Source organism: Pseudorca crassidens, chromosome 12 (genome assembly GCF_039906515.1).
Source record: "Pseudorca crassidens isolate mPseCra1 chromosome 12, mPseCra1.hap1, whole genome shotgun sequence".
In the NCBI taxonomy this organism is placed as follows: Eukaryota; Metazoa; Chordata; class Mammalia; order Artiodactyla; family Delphinidae; genus Pseudorca; species Pseudorca crassidens.
In genome coordinates, this window is record NC_090307.1 from 68,822,081 (window position 1) to 68,842,748 (window position 20,668).

Sequence of the window (20,668 nt, forward strand, 5' to 3'; positions counted from 1 at the left end):
CATGATAGAATACCATGAAAGGAAAAAATTAGTGATGTGTGCACAGCATGAGGGGATTTCAAAACAGTTATACTGGGTGAAAGAAGTCAAATGGAAAGGAAATATACTGGACAAGTTCACTTGTATACAATTCCAGAAAATGCAAACTCTGTTGTGCCTGAGAGCAGGTTAGTGTGGCCTGGGGAGGTAGAGGTGGGAAGAGCTCAAGAGGATTTACAAAAAGGCACGGGGATGATGGATACTGTCCCTAATCTTGACTGTGGTGGTGGTTTCACAGGTACATACATATGCCAACCCTTATCAATTTGTACACTTTAAATATAGGCAGTTTACTGCATGTCAATTATGCTCAGTAACAATGTTTTAAACACACACACACACACACACACACACACACACACTGAAGACAAAAAAGAATGGTTGTTGGTCAAACCGTGATGCTGTATACCTTAAACTTATACAATGCTGTATGTCAATGATATTTCAATAAAACTAGAAAAAAATAAAATAAATGAATGTGTCAAATCAACACACTGTACACCTTAAATTTACACAATGTTATATGTTAATTATATCTCAATTTTTAAAAAGGAAAGCTAATTTTTAAAAAGTGAGGGACTTCCCTGGTTGTCTAGTGGCTAAGACCCTGCGCTCCTAAGGCAGAGGGCCCGGGTTCGATCCCTGGTCAGGGAGCTAGATCCCACATGCCGCAACTAAGAGTTCGCATGCTGCAGCTAAATATCCCTCACGCCGCATCGAAGATCCAGCATGCCTCAACTAAGACGCGGTGCAGCCAAATAAATGAATGAATAAACAAATAAATATTACAAAAAGAGAGAGAGAGAGAGAGAGGCTGTCCATAGAGAAACCCTGTGCTCCACACCCTCCAGCTGGGGCAGCTACTGCAAGCCACCAAGGCCACGAGACCTGTCACCTCCATGTGGTCAGACCTCCCACATGCCACTGCTGAAGGCCCAGCTGTCCCCTGGGCCCCACCTTCCCTAACTGGGCAGACCCTGACTCCCCCGTCAGCCCACACAAGGCCAGTGTACCAGCCACGTTGGTCATGGCCACACATGGCCAACATTCACGTTCCCCAGGGAATCCCCACCCAACCAGCCAGGACTGACCGTTGCGTGAGGCAGAGGTGTTCTTTAGATAGAATTCAATTTGTGATTGCAGATTATCTTCTTTAGCTGCTTTTAGGCAAAGAGACACCAGCACTATGGCCAATAAAAATCCCACTCACATGCTCTATTTCCCACTCCCTGAGGTTCAATGCAGTAAAACCGAGGCTGTTCTAAGAAGGCAGGTGCGTGCCTGGGCTCTGGGGAAGCTGCAATAACTCTTTCATGCTCCAGGGCCAGATTCTAACTAAGCAAAGCTCCCTGTTCCTGGATGCCCCCACCAGATAACAAACAAAACAATCCTTGCCTGTTTTTGCTCTGCACTGTGTTCTCATCCAGGGGATGCAGCAAGGCACAGCTTTGAAGCTGCAAAAGTCTACATTTGAATTTCGGCACCGCTATTCATTCACTCATTCATTTCCTGAGCACCTACTGTGTTGCAGACCCTGCACTCTGCTCGGAGCCGACAGTCTAGTTGAGCGGACAGATGTTGATCAAAGCGTCACCACTTCCTAACAGTGATCTCAGGCAAGGCGCTGAGGTTGCCCCTGTGTCCGTGCCTTCCTCTCAGCGGACTGTTCACGACTCATTGAGCCGGTGCCTTAGCCGTGCCTGCACCAGACCCAGACCGCCCAGGGTCACCCTCAGCATCTGGGTGCGGGGAAAGGAAATGGGGTATGTTCGTTAATGGGTCTCCTTCCCTCCAAGTGGGCCCGGTCAGAATGCTTCAACCCACTTGCAATCAGTCATCTTACACAAAGAAACCAAGAGTTAGCGTGTGTCTGGGAAGTGCAGGCTCCAGTGGAGAGGTGAACGGTGGGTACCCTGGCCGAGAGACCCCCCCCAGGACCCGCCTCTCCACACCCACAACTCAAGTTGGGGTCTGAGCCCAAGGACAAATGACTCAGTGTGTGGCAGGGACCACGGCATTAACTAAACACAGGAACCATGGAAGGCAGGGGCTGGGGGGTGAGGGAGAGTGGGGCACTGTTTTCCATTATTAGCACTATTTTCACTCCTCCTTTCCTACGTGTATGTATTAGTGGGACCAAAAAAAATCCATTTTTAATGTTAAAATAAAATTGGTACATGGCATTTACTTTTGGGTTGCTTGAAATGTGGTGATGTGACAGAAGTTAGATCCATAAATACAAAAGGGATTAAATTAAAAGGGTTTAACGGTATTTTAGTGGCCTGGGTGCACTGCAGCGGAATGTGGAAAATGGCAGTCACAACCATGTGGTATTTGTTCCCATCTCACAACTGATGGGGTCGTTACGCGGTAGGGGCTGAGCTGAGGAAAACGCACTGATGAGAGTTTCAGCAGCTATGCCACCCACTGGTGACTGAATGTGTCCCCAGGACCAGCTAATGGATAATCACATGGCCATTTTCTGAGAGGAGACGGATCATTGAGGCATGTTTACTGCCAAAGCACTGGCACTGGAATCCAGAAAAAACGATACTGGGCGACTCACAGTTTTTAAATAACACTAAATAACCGCACCTTTCTTCTCACCGTGAGTGGCCATGAGCCCATAAGGACTGAGTGCTCGGCCTGAGCCATCATTCAGTTCAGGCACCTTCATTTGGTTTTAAATAGACTGCACACAGATTAAGGGTTTTTGCTTCATATTAAACGAGAATCTGACTGGCACACGTGAAATACACATGTAAGAGGAAAAATCATGAGCCAAGGGATACTGAAGAGCAAGAGGCACGTCTGAAGCGTGGGGATGAGCTGGTTTCTGTGTAACAGAGGAGCTGGGCGGGAACGCGAGGCGGATAAGCAGCAAGGGGCAGGACTGCGCAGGGGGGCCAGGGCAGGGCATCCGACCACCAACGGGGCCACGGTCCTTCTGCCTTAGGGCCCCCAACCCCCAAGCACAAGACTGAACTCTCCTCTGTCCCCTTGGCTCTATCACTACTTCATTCTGGAAGGAAACTGGATACACTTTTTTAAAAAAAGTGCTGCCTGTCTTTCCGCAGCTCTCCTAGGAAAGGGCAGTATGTGCGTTCCCGTTACTTGGAGTCACATCTGTCCAGCTCCCACAGCAGCAAGTGCAGCCCTGGAAGCGCAGGGAGGCCCAGGCGGCTGAGGCAGGAAGGTGGCAGAGCTGGCTGGGACCACCTTTTGGAAGCATCTGTCAAACGTCTGTGGGATGTGCTGGTGGCGGGCACAGAGAGTGAGTAGAAGGTCATGTTGGCCCTCAAAGAACCCACAAGCCAAACCACCAAGCGGCTATGATCATGCGCCCCATGAAAAAGTTTGATCACCCCCAGTATATGAATAATTATTTCTAGATCATACACATGCTGTGCTACTGCTACTTGACTTATGCTTTATGATCATGTGCCCTCCGGGTGAGGGGCCGGCACTCATCCCCTTCTTGGAAACAACGAGGCTACAGGAGAGTGGAATCAAGAGCCACAACACCATCGCACCCCTACCCAATGCAACTTTTCCTAGGAAGGTACTAGAGAAGAGAGGGAGCTACATGCATGACATGGTCCATGGGGCGTTACATTTGTAACAGGCCACAACTGGAAGCTGCCTGAGCGTCCAGCCAAAGGACGACAGGGTAAGAAAACTGGGGCCACAGGCTCTCCACAGAACAGAAGCCAAGCATAAAAAATGACAAGCGAGGCTGCAGAACATTCGCCCAGAATACTGATGCTGTAAAGCCGAGTGGAAGGTGGGCTCTCCGCTGTGTGTGGGTGTGTGCGGTGTGAGTGGGAAGGAATGGCAATGGCTGGATCATGGCAATGTTTTCATTTCTTCTTCTAAATTGCCTTTGCTATCACTGTAATGTTTTAATAGCATAGAAAGTCAAGTTTAAGTAAGAGCGGCGGATGATTTTTCTCACCGGTTCCCTCTTCCTCCCTCCCCTCCAAAAGACAGTATGGATCTCCTCCCACAGCTTCCCCAGTTTCCAGACTGATGAGTGTGTCTGAGAACCAGCCTGGCTCCTCCACTGACGGGGCCTTCTGTCTTCCTGCTCATGAGGCTGCGGTCATCACTCTCCCCGACAGTTCCATGCCCTCCTTCAGCAGAAGGGCCACGTGGGCTCTCACTGTAGGTGCCACGGCGTTTTTCTCCCACATTCGGTTATCCGTTGATGGCCTTGAGCTGTGATCGCATCTGGGAGACCCTGAGCCCAATGCAACGGGGGCATTTCTGCACAAATGGAAGAGCAGCAGCACTCCTGGATAAGTTATGGCAAAGGCTCACAGGAGAGTATTTGTGGGCGTACCTTAACCACGCCGTGCATTTTCTGCTAAGGAAGCGTTAACTGGAACAACCTTTATAACTCGCCAACAGCATCAAAATGGAAAGCATGCACTTGACCCAGTAATCCTTTCTCTAAGAATTTACTGTCAGGAAATAATCACACCAGGGCAAAAAAAAAAAAAGAGGAAGAAGAGGAAGGAGGAGGAGGAGGAGAAGGGGGAAGAGGAGAAGAAGAACAAGAAAGAAAAAAATGAGCACAGAAATGCTTGTCCAGTGCTTTTCTAGATAATAGGGAAACACTGCAAGCAACCTGAATGGCTAAAAAATGTTTCATTAAATTATGCTATATCCATTTGATGGAATATCATGCACCATTAAAAATGACATTATAATTAGATATTCAAACAGGTGATAACATTAAAGAATTATTATTTCAGGTGTGATAGTGGTCTCAAATTGATGCTTTAAAAAGAGTCCTTGTTTTTTAGAGACACACATAAAATGTTTGCAGATGGGGTTTGGTTTAAAATAATGGCAGAGGGAAGCAGATTAGTGGTCGCCAGGAGCAGAGGGAAGGGGGGAATAGGGAGTGGCTGCTAATGGGCATGGGGTTTCCTCTGGGGTGATGAAAATGTTCTAGAACTAGATAGAGGTGATGGTTGCACAACATTATGAATGTGCTAAATGTCACTAATGGTGAATTTATGTTATGTGTATTTACCACAATGAAAAAATAATAATGAGGGAACCAGATGACGGAGTGTGATGAAATAAGATTGGCCATAGATTGATAATTGTTGAAAGGCAAGTGATAAGAACATGGGACTCTACATGTGTACAAGTATGTTATATATACATGTATGTAGCTCATTAGAAAGTTTCCATAATAAAAAGTGATGCCACAGATGCATATTTATTGCATGGAATGCCCACAACATGTTGAATTTAATGAGCCAGTTACAAAACTGCATATTGGGACTTTTCCCAGTGGTGTGAAATTACATATCTAGATCCAAATGCATATATACGCATAAAGAAATGTTTAGAATGCTGTTCAGCAAAGGTTTAACAATGATCATTTCTAGGTTAGTAAATTTGAGATTTTTCTCCCTTTGGTCCATTTTCCAGTATGATTTGCAGTTTTCTTTTTCCATTCAGTCTTTTTACAAAACAATAAAGATTTTTTTCTTAAAAGGCAGAAATGTTTAAGAACACCCTTTTTACCTCCTGCATTCTCACAGAATGGTCCTGGAAAATGGCAGATTCCTAACAAAAGCCACCTGGCTAGCTTGACACCTGGGTACTTGCTCAGTGGCAACGCCCTCTGCAGTGTACATCTCCCCATGGGGGAGCTGAGGAGGGCCCACCTGGACACCCCTGTCAATGATGACAACCCCAACAATGACTCCTGCAACTCTTTCTCCTGCACATGTTCATCTGGCCTCTCTCAGCCACCCTGTGAAGTCGCCTGGGCCAGGACTGGGACCGTCCCTACTTCACAGACGAGGAAGCGAAAGCCGGGGGCCTGCCTACACCACACATCTGAGCAGCCGAGGCAGGACCAGCCCAAGGGGACCCTTCCTTCTCCCAGGAGCCACCCTTTGTTGGGGGTCAGGACCCAGGCGCTGGGGCCTGGGGCTGGCCCTCCACTCGGGAGACGAAGACCACTACACATAATCTTGCACAGGTGCAACTCAGACCCCTGCATTATCACACACAGCCAAACGTCTCCAGCCGCCACTCAGATCACGTGAACATCAGCCAGAGGAGGGATAACTACAGTGACTGCTGCTGGACAGCCCACTGCGAAGGACACAGCTGCTCCCGCGGTGGTGTCTCCGGCTGAGCTGCCTGGAGTCACACATAGTCCCTCCTGACCTCTCACGCTCCTGGTAATGCCCTTTGGAAGGACGCTCTCCAAACTTGGCTCTGTGAGGACCCCCACAATTTACCTGCACCCAGAGCATACGGACCAAAGGAGCCACCAGGCCTGGCCAAAGCACCAGGCACCCACTCCTCACACTCATTCTCTCACTCATTCTCCCTCCTTCCCTCCCTCCATCCCTTCCATCATCCACCCAACAGTTCTGCGTGCCTACTCTGAGATGAGCCCGGCCTGGGCGGCGGGATGACCAGGGAAGTCAGACGTTAAACAGATGAGAGCACCATGAATAATACCGACACGATGGTGAATGCTCAAAAGAGAGGCACCAGGGGCCAGGAGGGCACCCACGGCGGGTGGGAAGCAGACCTGGGGTGGGGAGTCAGGAGGGGGTCCTGGAGAAAAGGCTTCATGACATAAGAACAGCCATCGAGTGTGAGAGACCCCACAGTGCACAGAGCTCATGCCGCTGTCCACCTGCCCAGGGGCTCTTGTCGTTTCCCCTCTGCAGAGAGGAACCTGAGTCCAGAGAGGACGTCACTCAGCGGAAGAGAGGGAGAGCCAGACCTCACAACGGCCTCAAAGCCAGGCCTAACCAGTCACAGGTGTGCCCGGAGCCGGCAGGGCTGCCTCCGGGATGTCTGGGCTCGAGGGTTTCTGTGGCCAAGTCCTGAAGGTGACACTTCTGGCTGCGCTCACAAAACGTCTATGAAGAGGAGTTCTCTGCGAACACAGCTGCCTCATCAGTGACAAGACGTCCCGTGGGCCAGTGCAACCTCCCCACTCCTCGTGCTTTAACGGAGATGAGGAAAGATGGGCTCACAGTAGTGGCACTTCGCCCCAGGCAGGCAGAAGGCCCTGACTCAGGAGCCTCATTAAAATGGAAATTCCATTCCTCAAGAGAAGCTACCTCATCTCCGAGCAACCCAGTGTTTCCGACTGTCTTCCAGAGAAAAGAGAAATGTAAGGTGGGTGCCAGTGGGAGAGAAAAACCCACCACTTTCATCTAAAACCAGAACTCGCCCACTGGAAGCCCAGCTTGCAGTCTCCGCCCTGGTCCCGCACCAACCCATTACAAACATTTCCTCCTGCTCTAGAGGGAGGTGTCCAAGGCCGACTCCTGCCTGGGTGGCTGCATTGGGTCCAGCTCTCTCGGCATGTGGCTACACGCTGGCCCCGCTTTGCTCTAACCCACTCTCACCTGGACTGAGGTGGCTCACAAGTGTATGGTCTGTGCACACCAAACACGTGGGGACTGGATGGAATATTCCTTCTGCCTCCAGGCGCAGAGGGCCTGTGCACGGGCACAGCCTCAGTCCTTTCTGTGGGAGGAGAAGGGACCCAGGATGTGGTGGCCCCTGGAGAGCAATGCCAGCTAAACACGGTCAAGTGCAAACCCAGGCTGAGTCTGGGAAGCCTTCCAGCGAGCTGTTCCCACTGGCTTCCTTTTGTGTGTGTGTCTGGGGGTGGGGGTGGGGGAGGGGGGAGATGGTAAAAAGGGCCAGGCCCTGACCCTCGCCTTGGCCCGAGCCCTTGCCACCCTCAGGTCAGCCTCCATTTCAAAGCCAATCCCGATCTCAGGTGAAAGCTCTGCACCAATGGTTTTCAAACCTTTTGTACAGGTTTCTCTACAAACCTATTTGAAAGAGACCAGCAGACACAGGACAAGGAAAGCTACTGGGGCAGACACGGTGGGAGGAGGCCAGCCCAGAGCCCCACCCACCGGCACCCTCTCCTGAGCAGGGTGGCAGCTCGCCTGGCCCCAGGTGCAGGCATCACACCGAGGCCCTGCGTCGCTGGTGCTCTGTGCCCAGTGTGTGGACGGGGCACCAGCCTCCATTGGGCCCAGCTCTTCCTATGCTCACAGGGCCTCCCTGGCAACCCCACCTACCTGTGAGGGGCCTCTGAAGCTTCTGTGCTTCCTGCCCCTGCCTCCAGGGGACGTGTCTTATCCCCCAAGGATTCCCTTCCACAATCTGTGGTTGTTACACCAGCCTGCCCACCTCGCCTCCCTCAGAGCTGGGTCCTGGCTCTCCACAGCTCCCTGGCCTGGGCTGGGCACAGGAGAGAGCAGCCACAGAGCATGCGGAGCACGAACAGCCCATCCAGCTGCTGCTTGCCCTCACCTTCTCTTTCCTGAGCCAACTCCTGGGGGTGGCAGTGAGGGACCACTCCACGGAGGTTAGAGGTGCTCAGAGAAGAGGTCACATCTCAGGGAGACCCAGAAGAGTGGGCAGGATTTCACACTCCCTCATTAAACACGTTCAGGTCGCCCCTCAGGTGTGGCCATGACCCCCACCCCGAGCTGCACCTGATGTGAGCAGGGCTGGAGACCTGCTCCAAGCCGCTCCGGGTTCCCTTGCCCAAGAATTTGAATCTGGGGCACAGAGACAGCAGCCACGAGGCCGAGCCAGCCAGGGCAGGTCAGAGCCCCTGGGAGAATGAAGATATAGAGGAACAAAGAAGCCAGTCCATAGAAGGAACGGTAACAGAGGGGACATGGGAGAGTCCCTGTAGGGTGCTGCATAAGCTCTACTTTTACTGAGGACACTCTGAGTGGGTTTTTGTTCCCTGCCACCAACTGACCCTGAATAGAAGACCATGAAAAAAAGAAAAGAATTAGAAAACAGGTCCCTGTCTATAAAGGCGTTTCCAGTGCAGTGAGGAGACATCCCCACAGGCATGATACCACTGCAGGCAGACCTACTGTCAACTAAGTCAGCAGTCCCCAACCTTTTTGGCACCAGGGACCGGTTTCACGGAAGACAATATTTCCACAGACCGGGGTGGGGGTGGGGGGATGGTTTGGGGATGATTCAAGTGCATTACATTTATTGTGCACTTTATTTCCATTATTATTACATTGTAATATATAATGAAATAATCATACAACTCACCATAATGCAGAATCAGTAGGAGCCCTGAGCTTGTTTTCACTTGCCACTCACTGATAGGGTTTTGAGACGAGTCTGCAAGCAGTTGATTTATTATGGTCTCTGTGCAGTGAAACCTCTCTGCTAATGATAATCTGTATCTGCAGCCACTCCCCAGCGCTAGCATCACCGCCTCAGCTCCACCTCAGGTCATCAGGCATTAGATTCTCACAAGGAGCACGCAAGCTAGATCCCCCGCATGCGTAGTTCACAGTAGGGTTTGTGCTCCTATTAGAATCTAAGGCCGCCGCTGATCTGACAGGAGGCAGAGCTCAGGCAGTAATGCGAGCGATGGGGAGCCCTATAAATACAGATGAAGCTTCTCTCGCTCACCCGCCCACTGCTCACCGCCCGGTTCCTAACAGGCCACGGACCAGTACTGGACTAAGGAGCCAGCTGAAGAGCCAGGGTTGGTGGGTGGTAATAACGACTGGTATTGCTCAGCTGTGCCACACAGTCCCTCTCCCAGGGCAGCTTGGAGCAGATAGCCAGCCCTGCCCTGGTCCCTTCAGGTGTGGGTGGGGGGTGGGGACAGGGTCTGAGGTTTTTTTATTATTGTTGTTGTTGCTGTTATTATTTACCCTTACCACCATCTCAGGATATAGGCATTATTCCTCCCTTTGAGGAGCAAAAAAATTAAGGCTTAGAGCGGTTGAGGGCCTCATCCGAAGTCACACAATGGAAAAGACAAAAACTCTAATTCAAAAAGATGCATGCACCCCAATGTTCACAGCAGCACTATTTACAATAGCCAAGACATGGAAGCAATCTAAGTGTCCACTGACAGAGGAATGGATGAAGAAGATGTGGAATACATATGCAATGGAATATTACTCAGCCATGAAGAAGTAAAATAATGCCATTTGCAGCAACATGCATGGACCTAGAGATTATCATACTAAGTGAAGTAAGCAGATGGAAAAAGGCAAATATCATATGATATCACTTATTTGTGTAATCTAAAAAAAAGATATAAATGAATTTATTTACAAAACAGAAACAGACATAGAAAACAATGTTATGGTTACCAAAGGGCAAATGGGGGGGAGAGGGATAAATTAGGAGTTTGGGATTAGCGGATACACACTACTATATATAAAATAGATAAATAATAAGGGCCTACTGTACAGGACAGGGAACTACATTCAATATCTTGTAATAATATATACTGGAAAAGAATCTGAAATAGAACATATATGTCTATATATATACAGATATATATAGATAGATACATATATATAACTGCATCAGTTTGCTGTACACCTGAAACTAACACAACATTGTAAATCAACTATACTTCAATAAAAACATTGTTTTAAAAAGTTACACAATGACTCAAAGCAAAGCCAGGATCCCAAATTTTGCACTGCTTTTACTAAGCCACGCCCCTTCACACCATCATGCAAATGAGATTCAGCAACTGCCCAGGGCGGCAGGGTTGTGGGGGGGAGGGGAACAGAGCCCCACCTTCCAGTTCCACAGCCCAGAATACCTAGCCTTGACCTTTCAAAGTTTACCTCCAAATCAAAGTTCAAGCTGGCGAAGTTAAGTGCAGGAGGATCCCAGGAAGATATTCTAGCCCTGCTCACCTTGGGTTCAGGACACATGCTGTATTTTGGAACCAGTGACACAATGAGCTGCCAGCCCCACCTGCATCAGAGGCTTGGCACTCATGCCCACAGATCCTCGAGCAGGTTAACATCTAAATGGCAACAAAGCATAAGCCTTCTGAATCTGGTAATTACAAAGGTAAGTGCTATAGTTACAAAGGTTAGTTACAAAGGAAGCAGGGTAATTGCCCTGGCAGGAAAATGATGCTTAAAGCATTTTTTTTTAACATCTTTATTGGAGTATAATTCCTTTACAATGGTATGTTAGTTTCTGCTTTATAACAAAGTGAATCAGCTATACATATACATATATCCCCATATCTCCTCCCTCTTGCTTAAAGCATCTTAATGGTAAGAATGTACCAAATGTAGACAAGTGACTTTTTTGTCTACTTTTTTGGTCAAATGACTCTGACCTACTAATCCTCTTAAGAAGACCACCTCCAATACAAACATTTCAGAATGCTTATTTTTCTACTGAAATAGGGGGGCCACCTCTGGAATGGCTGGCAGAGGGCCCTGTGGGAAGAGGCGAGGTCAGAACAAACACTGCCCTCGCTGCAAAAATCCAACTCAGTTTCTCTGAGAACTGAGCGTCAGTCTGCTCAAACTGTGCACATACATTTGAACTCGCTGGTGACCCAGTTACCCTGAGCCTCTTCAACTAGCACCGATTTACACGAGTCCCTCAGGGGTAGCCTCTGCCATCTGTATGGGTCACAGGATCACATCTAAGTCCAAACTGTCAACACCTCTTGCACAACAAAATACCATCCTTTTGCTAAGTTCCTTTCTGGTGGCTCTTGCCTTTGCTAATGTGGACTCTTAAAAATTGACTCCAACTCATACCCCCCCACCCCACCCTGCAGGCTCCCTGGCAAGGCCGAGCCATCAGAGGTCTCCAGCCTTCCAGGACCTCCTGCTCTGTGCCAAGCCCCGCTTCTTCAGGAAGGGCCAAAATTCTCTCCCAGCTGAGGGACGCTAACTTTCCCCTGGGTTCCTTCAGACTCTGAATAAAGCCCAGTCTTCTCTACTGGAAGCACATGTGTGTCCCCCTTTCTCAGGCACTGCACCCCCTTTTCTAGTTCCCTCACACCCTCGAAGTCACCAGGGAGAGTAAAGTTTCCTTTAAACAAACTTCAGTCCACTGCACTGTTAATTTTGCAGATGTGATAACAGTACCTTGAACTAAATATTAAATGTTTAAAAAAGGAATCCTTATCTTTTAAAGATGCATCCTGAAATATTGACGAATATTCAAAATGACACAGGATTAGGGAAGAGGGTAGAGGCACAGAAACAAGACTGAGCTGATAGCTGGTGACAAGTATGTGCCGGCTCCTGAGACTTCTGTCCGCTTCTGTTTATGTCATAAATTTTCCATAACAACAAAAGGATTTTAAAAAATCCCATCCTTGGGGTTCTGTAGCATCCCTGAGTCCAACTGTCCTACCTGAGGATTTTACCTGGACCTCTTTCAACTGACACATTTAGTGAGCAACAACTCCACACAAGGTACTGCTGAAGCTGCAAAGTAGAAGCCACTGGCCTGCGTGCAACAAGCTCTCGGGATGCAGAGGCTGGTCCTCTATTTTGACAAAATCCTCAAGGCCTCATTTCTCAAATTGGGCACAGGTTTTTCTCTCTCCAAACACCAAGGTGGGCACGTGGAATGGAGTGAGCTCAGCTCCCTGTCCTGGCATCGCTGAGGGGAAATCTTAACTGCCCCTCATTCCTCCCTTGGTCTGGATGAGGTGGCCCAGGTGTGAGTCAAGGCAGAGGAGAGTCTGAGGGGAAGGGAGGCTGACCCATCCATGTTTTGGAGGGGTAGGGTGAGGTCAACCCCCCTGTCCTGCAACCTGAGAGCCAAGGACCAAGGGCCAGGACACGTCATGCCTCCCACCTGGGCCAGAAGCTTGGAGGGAACTGCTGAGATCACAAAGGGCTCCAGGCCTGAACACCTGAAGGCTGGACACTGCCTAATCCAAAGGACTCAAAACCAGAAACCGACTTCTCCTCCAAACTAGACATAGATCTGTTTATCTGTTCAGAGGGCTGTGTGGCATTCATGCTCTTGGAGCCCCGAATTCACAGCCAAAGCAAGCAGGGAATTCCCACCTTGAGCTGCTGACCCATCAAAGAGCAATGGCTCCCCTCCTGGGGTACCGTTAAATGTTCATCCCGGGGCCACCACAGAAACAAAAGCCAACCCCTCTGGTCAGCAACACCCTTCACCACTATCAGTTTCAATGACCAACAGTTCACACCCACTGTCCCACTCTCTCAGTCAAGGTGAGGACGATGAAGAGAGAGTCTCTGATGAGTGAAGGGTATAGCACTCCCAATACGGACATAATCCCTCTTCTTAGGTGGAGAAAAAGGCTGCACCTATACCTAGAAGAAAGGGGACAAGAATTCAGATAGAAGTGCACCTGGTGAACGCCCCACACCATCCCTTTTGTCTCTGTGGTTCCAGTGAATTTAAAAAAAAAATACGTGGTAGGGACTTCCTTGGTGGCGCAGTGGTTAAGAATCCGCCTGCCAAGGCAGGGGACACGGGTTCGATCCCTGGTCCGGGAAGATCCCACATGCCGGGGAGCAACTAAGCCCATGTGCCACAACTACTGAGCCTGTGCTCTAGACCCCGCGAGCCACAACTACTGAAGCCTACGTGCCTAGAGCCCATGCTCCGCAACAAGAGAAGCCACCACAATGAGAAGCTCACACATTGTAACAGAGTAGCTCCCGCTTGCCGCAACTAGAGAAAAAGCCCACGTGCAGCAACGAAGACCCAAAGCAGCCAAAAAAATACATGGTAGTAAAACAGAATTAAACCCCCATTCCAACTAAAACAACATTGTAAATGTCAACTATATTTCAATAAAAAAATTTTTTTAAACCCATTCCATGGAAAACACAGAATTTGGAAATGGGGGAAGCAAGGCAGCTGCAGCAAGCCATCCAGGAGTCTGAGCAGACCATGTTTCTCAAAATGAGATCCATGGGGGGCCAGCAGGAGCGCTGTATGAAATGCATATTAAAAATGGGGACCTTTTTTTTTTTTTTTTTTGCGGTACGCGGGCCTCTCACTGTTGTGGCCTCTCCTGTTGCGGAGCACAGGCTCCGGACGCGCAGCCTCAGCAGCCATGGCTCACGGGCCCAGCTGCTCCGCGGCATGTGGGATCTTCCCAGACCGGGGCACGAACCCGCGTCCCCTGCATCGGCAGGCGGACTCTCAACCACTGCGCCACCAGGGAAGCCCGGGACCATTTTTAATGGGCACCATCTGATCATCTCATCAGAATCTTGGTGGTCCTCCCCTAAGAATTTTAATGCACTCACCCCAGCAGCCTTTGTGCCCACCAAAGTTAGAGAGAAGTTTTTCAGGGTTTGTGTGTGCATGTGTGTGTGTGTTGTTTAATCCATGCCACTCAATATTTTACTAACTTAATGAGCTTACAAGAGACCTCATTATACCTTCTGACCAGCTAAGTGGATGGGGTTCCTCCTCCTTGGGACTAAGGGGTCCAAGGGTTAATAGCTTGAATGTGGCTATGTTTTCCCTTTGTCCTGAGACAAGCACACCCCTGTCCCCACCCAGCCTCTGGGGGTGACCACGGGAGAAGTCATGGCTCAGTGCTTGCAGGGATTTTCTGAGCACTAAGGAACAGTTCTCCCCAACAAGTCAGAAACCCCCAGTTTAGGTAGCCATTCCTTCGAATGGGAAGAGTGCTGAGTGGACCAAGGCAAGACCACCATTTCTCCAGGCCACTTGCCTGCTGAGGCACAAAGGCAGCAGGTTTTCCAGGAGCTGATCCAGAGCTAGATTACCCCCCACCACTCCCCAGGGACTTATTTCTACCTTGGGGGACCATGGCCAATAGGGACAGCAGGAAAGCCTTCCAAGTCCTAACTTTTAGAGGATTTTCATCTTGAAGCAATAGGATGGCAGGGTGCCCAGATGGTCTTTAGGGTCAGCCCCTAGGGCCACCAGCCACAAACAGCCCCCTCACCCCCTGCTCAAACGCCGCCTTGGTTGCCCTAAGGGCAGAATCTGGGCTGCCTGGGATAATTCCAAGTGCTGGGCTGTGATACCAGAATAGGGCTATGACCTCAAGGTGGGGGCAGGTCAGCCTGGGGGAGCAGGGCAGGAGAGAGAGAGAGCCCCTGAGGAGCTGGATTAGCCCCCCTGGAGGTAAGGCCCAAGAGAGAGAGGTGTCCGGCTCTGGGTTCACTGCTCACAGCCTCCTGGAGCCCCCACTGGGAGGCGGACCTGAAGATATGAAAATGATTCTGAGAGGTAGGTTGCATGCCAGCCGAACTTCTGGTGCTTCCTTACTCACTGATTTAGGAGCAAGGAAAGCAAACAAACCACCCTCTAGCTCCCCCCTGTGTCAAGTGAAAGGATACTCTCTATTTTCTGACAGAAGTTCCACTTTGGACCACACCCACCCAAGTGGGCTGAGCATCAAAGTCCCCCAGGATACGGCTAAATGCAGGTAGATGAAATGTAGGACGCCCTTTACACTGAATTACAATAAACAAATTTCAGTGTAAGTATGTCCCAACTATTGCATGGGACACATTTACACTAAAATATCTGTGTATGTTTGAAGTGCAAATGAAAGTTGGTGACCTGACCTTTTATTTACTAAATCTGGCAATCCTATCCAGGAAGATTTTTTTTTAATGCAGGTGCCCGCCCCCCGCTCCCCACCCCCCCCCCCATCCCCAATGCTCTCATTCATTCAGATTTATCCCTGCAGGGAGACCTGGGAACCTGTATTATTTTAAAGTTGCCAAGGTGACTATTATCAATAACTACTGCTGACTTTTCTTGAGCATTTGACAAGTCATGTGCTAAGTTCGTTTCATGCACTGTCTAAGATAGTCCTCACAGCACCTCTAAGGGGTGGTTCTATGATTAAGCCTGCTTTACAGAGGAGAGAAAGAGGCAACAGACAGCAAGCACCTCACCCAAGGTCACACAGTTACTAAGCCATGGTTTGAACCCAGGAAACGTGGCTCCCACTGACTTAGAAATCTTTGAATTGGAAGGACGTTGGGAGGCACACAGTCAAAGCCTCTGGTGGACTGACGGACAGGGAATCTGAGGCTCCGGGAACTCATGCTCACACTAACTAGCACACCACTGTGCATGCGCATGAGGGGCTGAGCCCGGTGGCAGAGAGCAAGCATCTAGCCCAGGCAGGGGGCCAGCTCAGGGAGGGTTTCCATAATGGCCTCTCCTTGAAGGGGAAGCAGACCTAAGGGGAAGCAGGGTGTGGGAAGGGGCTGGGTGCTAACGAAGAGGGTTTGCAAGCAGGAGGCTCAGCTTCCAAGCCAGCCTGACAGCAAGACGGTGTGCCAATGAGGAGAGGGAAAGCTGGACAGGTCTGTAGGGCGGGGAGAACCAAGAAGAGACAGAAGTCAAAACTGCATTTTACTTTCAAATGAACACACAGCAATTCTTTTGTTGCTGCACAGTTCTATGCTTTTTTTTTTTTTTTTCTCGTCTTGTGGGATCTTAGTTTTCCGACCAGGGACTGAACTCAGGCCAGGGCAGGCCGAGTCCAAACCACTGGACCACTAGGGAATTCGCCAGTTCTATGCATTTTAACGCATGTATAGATTCATGACACAGCTTCACCGTAGGACACAGAACAATTCCATCACCCCCAAAACACTTCCTCATACTACAACTTTGTATCACTCCCTCCCTTCACCCCTCACCCTTGGCAACCACTGACCTGCTCTACATCTCTAGTTTCTGCCTTTTCCAGAGTGTCATATAAATGGAATCATACAACTTTTTGAGAATGGCTTCTTTCACTCAGCATAATGCCTCTGAGATCCATCCAAGTTATTGTACGCATCAATAGTTCATTCATTGTGACTGCCGAATAGCGTTCCATTCAATGGATGTACCAGGGTTTGTTCAATCCACTGAAGGACATCTGAGAAGTTTCTAGTACTTTGCTATTAAAAATAATGCTGCTATGGGACTTCCCTGGTGGCACAGTGGTTAAGAGTCTGCCTGCCAATGCAGGGAACGTGGGTTCAATCCCTGGTCCAGGAGGATCCCACATGCCACGGAGCAACTAAGCCTATGTGCCACAACTACTGAGCCCACGTGCCACAACTGCTGAAGCCCGAGGGCCTAGAGCCCTTGCTCTGCAACAAGAGAAGCCACCGCAATGAGAAGTCTGTGCACCGCAACGAAAAGTAGCCCCCACTCGCCGCAACTAAAGAAAGCCTGAGCACAGCAACGAAGACCCAACACAGACAATAATTAATTAATTAAAAATAATGCTGCTATGAACATTTGTGTACAGGTTTTTGTGTGAACATAAGTTTCCATTTCTCTAGGATAAATATGCAAGGGTGTAGTTCCTGGGTCATATAGTAATTGCATGTTTAGTTTTTTAAGAAACTGCCAAAATGTTTTCCAGAGTGGCTGTACCATTTTACGTTCCCACCAGTAACTTATGATGGATCCTCACCAGCATTTAGTATTATCGCTATTTTTAATTTTAGCTGTTCTAATAATGTGTAGTGATATCTCACAGTGATCTTAATTTGTATTTCTCTAACAGCTAATGATAATGAACACCTTTTCATGTGCTTATTTGCCATCTGTGTCTTCTCTTCAGTGAAATTATTTGTGCTTCATGACACCAAAAGGAGAGGAATCCTACCAAGTCTCACTGACACGTAGCATGTGTTACTTTGAGTTGTACCTGAATGTCTGTTCTGTGACCTTACCCAGGCGGCTAACCTCTTGGGAACACAAGACATGTGGTGCATCTCTAGCCTCTGACCACGCCTAAAGGACATGAAATGAAGGAATGTGTGCCTGAGGCTGCTCCCTCAGGGGTCCCAGACTCTCCTAGAGGAAGTGCAGGCTAGCAATCCCTAGCACTGTCAGCTGAGTTAACAGTACTTCCGTACCAGCTGCAAAAGAAACCCCTGCTGCTGGCTGTCCCAGGAAAATTGTTCCAGAATGATGAATCCAGTAGGTGCTACCTGCTACATTATTTTCAAGAAGTTCCTAAAAATGAGGCAATGATTGATTGATTGATTGATTTTACTTAGAAGCTACTAAGAGGAAGCTAGTTCTTCCACAACCAGCAATGTCCCTGCACTTGGCCAATGGGGTTGTCCCGAGTCCAGCCACAACACCAGCTACATCATTTGCTACAAGCATCCAAACTGAGACCACAGGTCCTGCTGGGGGTCTCAATGCAGCCCATACCTGAGATGCCCCCAAACACCCTCCTTCACTGGGAAATGGAGTGGTACCCTGGGGACCCCTGGCCAAGCTCAGCATCACTGCTGACACACCCAAGCCACAGAGTGCTGACCCCAAGAAAAAGAGTCATCATGGAGGGACCCATGCTCCAAATGGGTGAGACTAAAAGAGAAGGTCAGACTGATAGTCAATGACCTTCCATGTGCACTGAGAAGCTAGTGCTGGGGGAGAGACCCCAATGCAGGGAGACTGAGTATGGGGCACAATGACTGATGTCACTAGCCCCTCCACCTGCTTTGTGCTAGAGCTCCTTCCACAGGACTCACTATCTCCTGGACCAGCCTTGGAGACAATCCTGGAGAACAGGGGCTGTGACTCCTTCTCACCTGGGGCCCTGCCTCTTTAAAAAACACACAGGTCTAGGATTCCCTGGTGGCACAGTGGTTGAGAATCCACCTGCCAATGCAGGGGATATGGGTTCGAGCCCTGGTCCGGGAAGATCCCACATGCTGCGGAGCAACTAAGCCCATGCGCCACAACTACTGAGCCTGTGCTCTAGAGCCCATGTGCCACAACTACTGATCCCGTGTGCCGCAACTACTGAAGACCACGCGCCTAGAGCCCGTGCTCCACAACGAGAGAAACCGCCACAATGAGAAGCCCGCACCCTGTAACAAAGAGTAGCTCCCGCTCACTGCAACTAGAGAAAGCCCGCGCGCAATGAAGACCTAACACAGCCTAAAATAAATAAGTAAAATAAATTAATTTATATTAAAAAAAAACCCACACAGGTCTATATAAACACACACCTTGTGCTTATAACTTCAAAAGGATCACAGCTTCCCAGTCCTCCCCTCTGTATGTGTGGACCCAGTTTTCACCCATCAGAAACCTGCTATTGCTCTGGGCGGGCAAGGCTCTAAGGAGGCCAGCATTCTTACACAGGGCCGCAGGCATCTACTGGTACGACCCAGGTGGGAGGCAGAGTGACAGTGTCTCAGAATTAGAAATGCACAGTCCCACCGACCCAGCAACCCCCCTTCCTGGGACGTATGTTTCATTTATTCTTGTACACACCTGAAATGAAATGCAAGGTTACTCACTGCAGCGTGGCAGGTCATAGCAAATTAAAGAAACAACCTAAATGTTCATCAACAGGCTATAGGTTACATAAACTAGGGCACATTCGTACAATGAAGTACTGTACTGTTGTAAAAACAAGGAGGAAGCTTTTTATGTATTTATAGGAAAAAATTCCAAGATATACTATTGCCAAATGGAAAAAAAGCAAGGTGGGGGACTGAATTTCCTATAAGTACTTATTTGAATACACATGTAATCACATAAGATACTGGTAGCTCTGGTTGCCCCTGGGTGGGAGAACAGGGTGGGTAGCTGGGGATAAGAGTCAAGGGCAGACTTCACTGCATATGCTTTGAAACCATTGGTTTATGAATCTTATAAAGACAATACATATTTTTAAAAATGTATTAAAGTAAAAAATAAAATGTCTTGCTCAGGACTTCTGAGCTGACCCTCCATCTTGGCAAAGACAGCATCTCTGGCTAAATGGTTTTCAATCTCCAAATGGACCTCGAAAAAAGTCTGGCCTGAGGCACAAGTGCACCATCCTGGCCTCCCACCTTGACTCTGCTTCTGGAACTGACTCACAGCAGCAACCGAAAGTTCTGCTGAAGCCCAGGAACCAGACTTGTCCAAAGAAAGACACACACAGCCCTGCCCACCTCAACATTTCCATCCCGAGAACTGCCAGCCACCCTGACCACCTAACATCCCACTGTTGAGGACGCACGGAGCTGAGTGGGAAGGGCAAACACGCACCCTGACCTTCCGAGGTTGGTCTGAACTAGCCTGGTCACCACTGGCCTCCAAACACTTTCAGTTCCCACTCTCTCCAGACCCACGACCCTGCACGTACTCCCGCTGCACCAAGCACTCGCTACCTGACTGGCTGCTCATCAAGCGGACAGCCTTGGCCTTGGCCAGCTCCAGGGCGGTGATCCACTGCTGCCGCTCCACCTCTGAACCGGCCTTGAGGTGGTAGGTCCTGCCCCCACTGGTCAGCACGATACCGCAAGAGTCCTCCGTGTCAAAGTGCGCAGTGAACAGGTTGATGGTGCCACGGCAGGTGTGGGCCATTTCACCCTGATTTCTGTGGGATGCAAGAGAAGGGATGGGGTGAGGCTCCCAAACTCAATAGTTCTAGACTGAATAAAAGCCTCAAGGCACATCCTTGGAAGCTCAGACGCTTGGAGCTGGCACAGGAGATGGGAAATAAGGCCTCTCGGGATTGACTGGTAGGGGCTTGGCTTGTTGGGGGGGCGGGTCTCAGTGGGGAGAGTGGCAGAGGATGCCACCATTCTCCTCTGGCCCCAGGAGATGAAGGCAATGGCTGGGCTGACACAGTACCCCTTGCGACAAGGAACTGACCCTTGGCTGGTTACAAGGTCATGGAGCTAATGGTACCAAGGTAAGGGGAAGCGGAGGTGACTAAAGTGTGGGCCATTTCCAACTGTGACCAGTGTCTGAAAAGTGAGATCCAACTATCATGACTGGATCTACTTAACTCACTCCTTTAGACACTCAAAGGAAATTCAGACACCACTCTTCC

At 49.4% G+C, this 20,668-nt stretch overlaps 1 protein-coding gene across 3 annotated transcripts in view; it reads right to left on the reverse strand.

Moving 5' to 3' along the window:
* OSBP2 (oxysterol binding protein 2) overlaps positions 1–20,668 on the reverse strand; it is a 165,002-nt gene that overhangs the window by 96,750 nt on the left and 47,584 nt on the right. For all 3 annotated transcript variants that reach the window (XM_067700241.1, XM_067700239.1, XM_067700240.1), the window contains exon 2: positions 20,001–20,209. In XM_067700241.1, coding sequence (XP_067556342.1) covers positions 20,001–20,196 — 196 coding nt within the window. In that variant the 5' untranslated portion in view covers positions 20,197–20,209. The remainder of the gene's footprint in view (positions 1–20,000; positions 20,210–20,668) is intronic.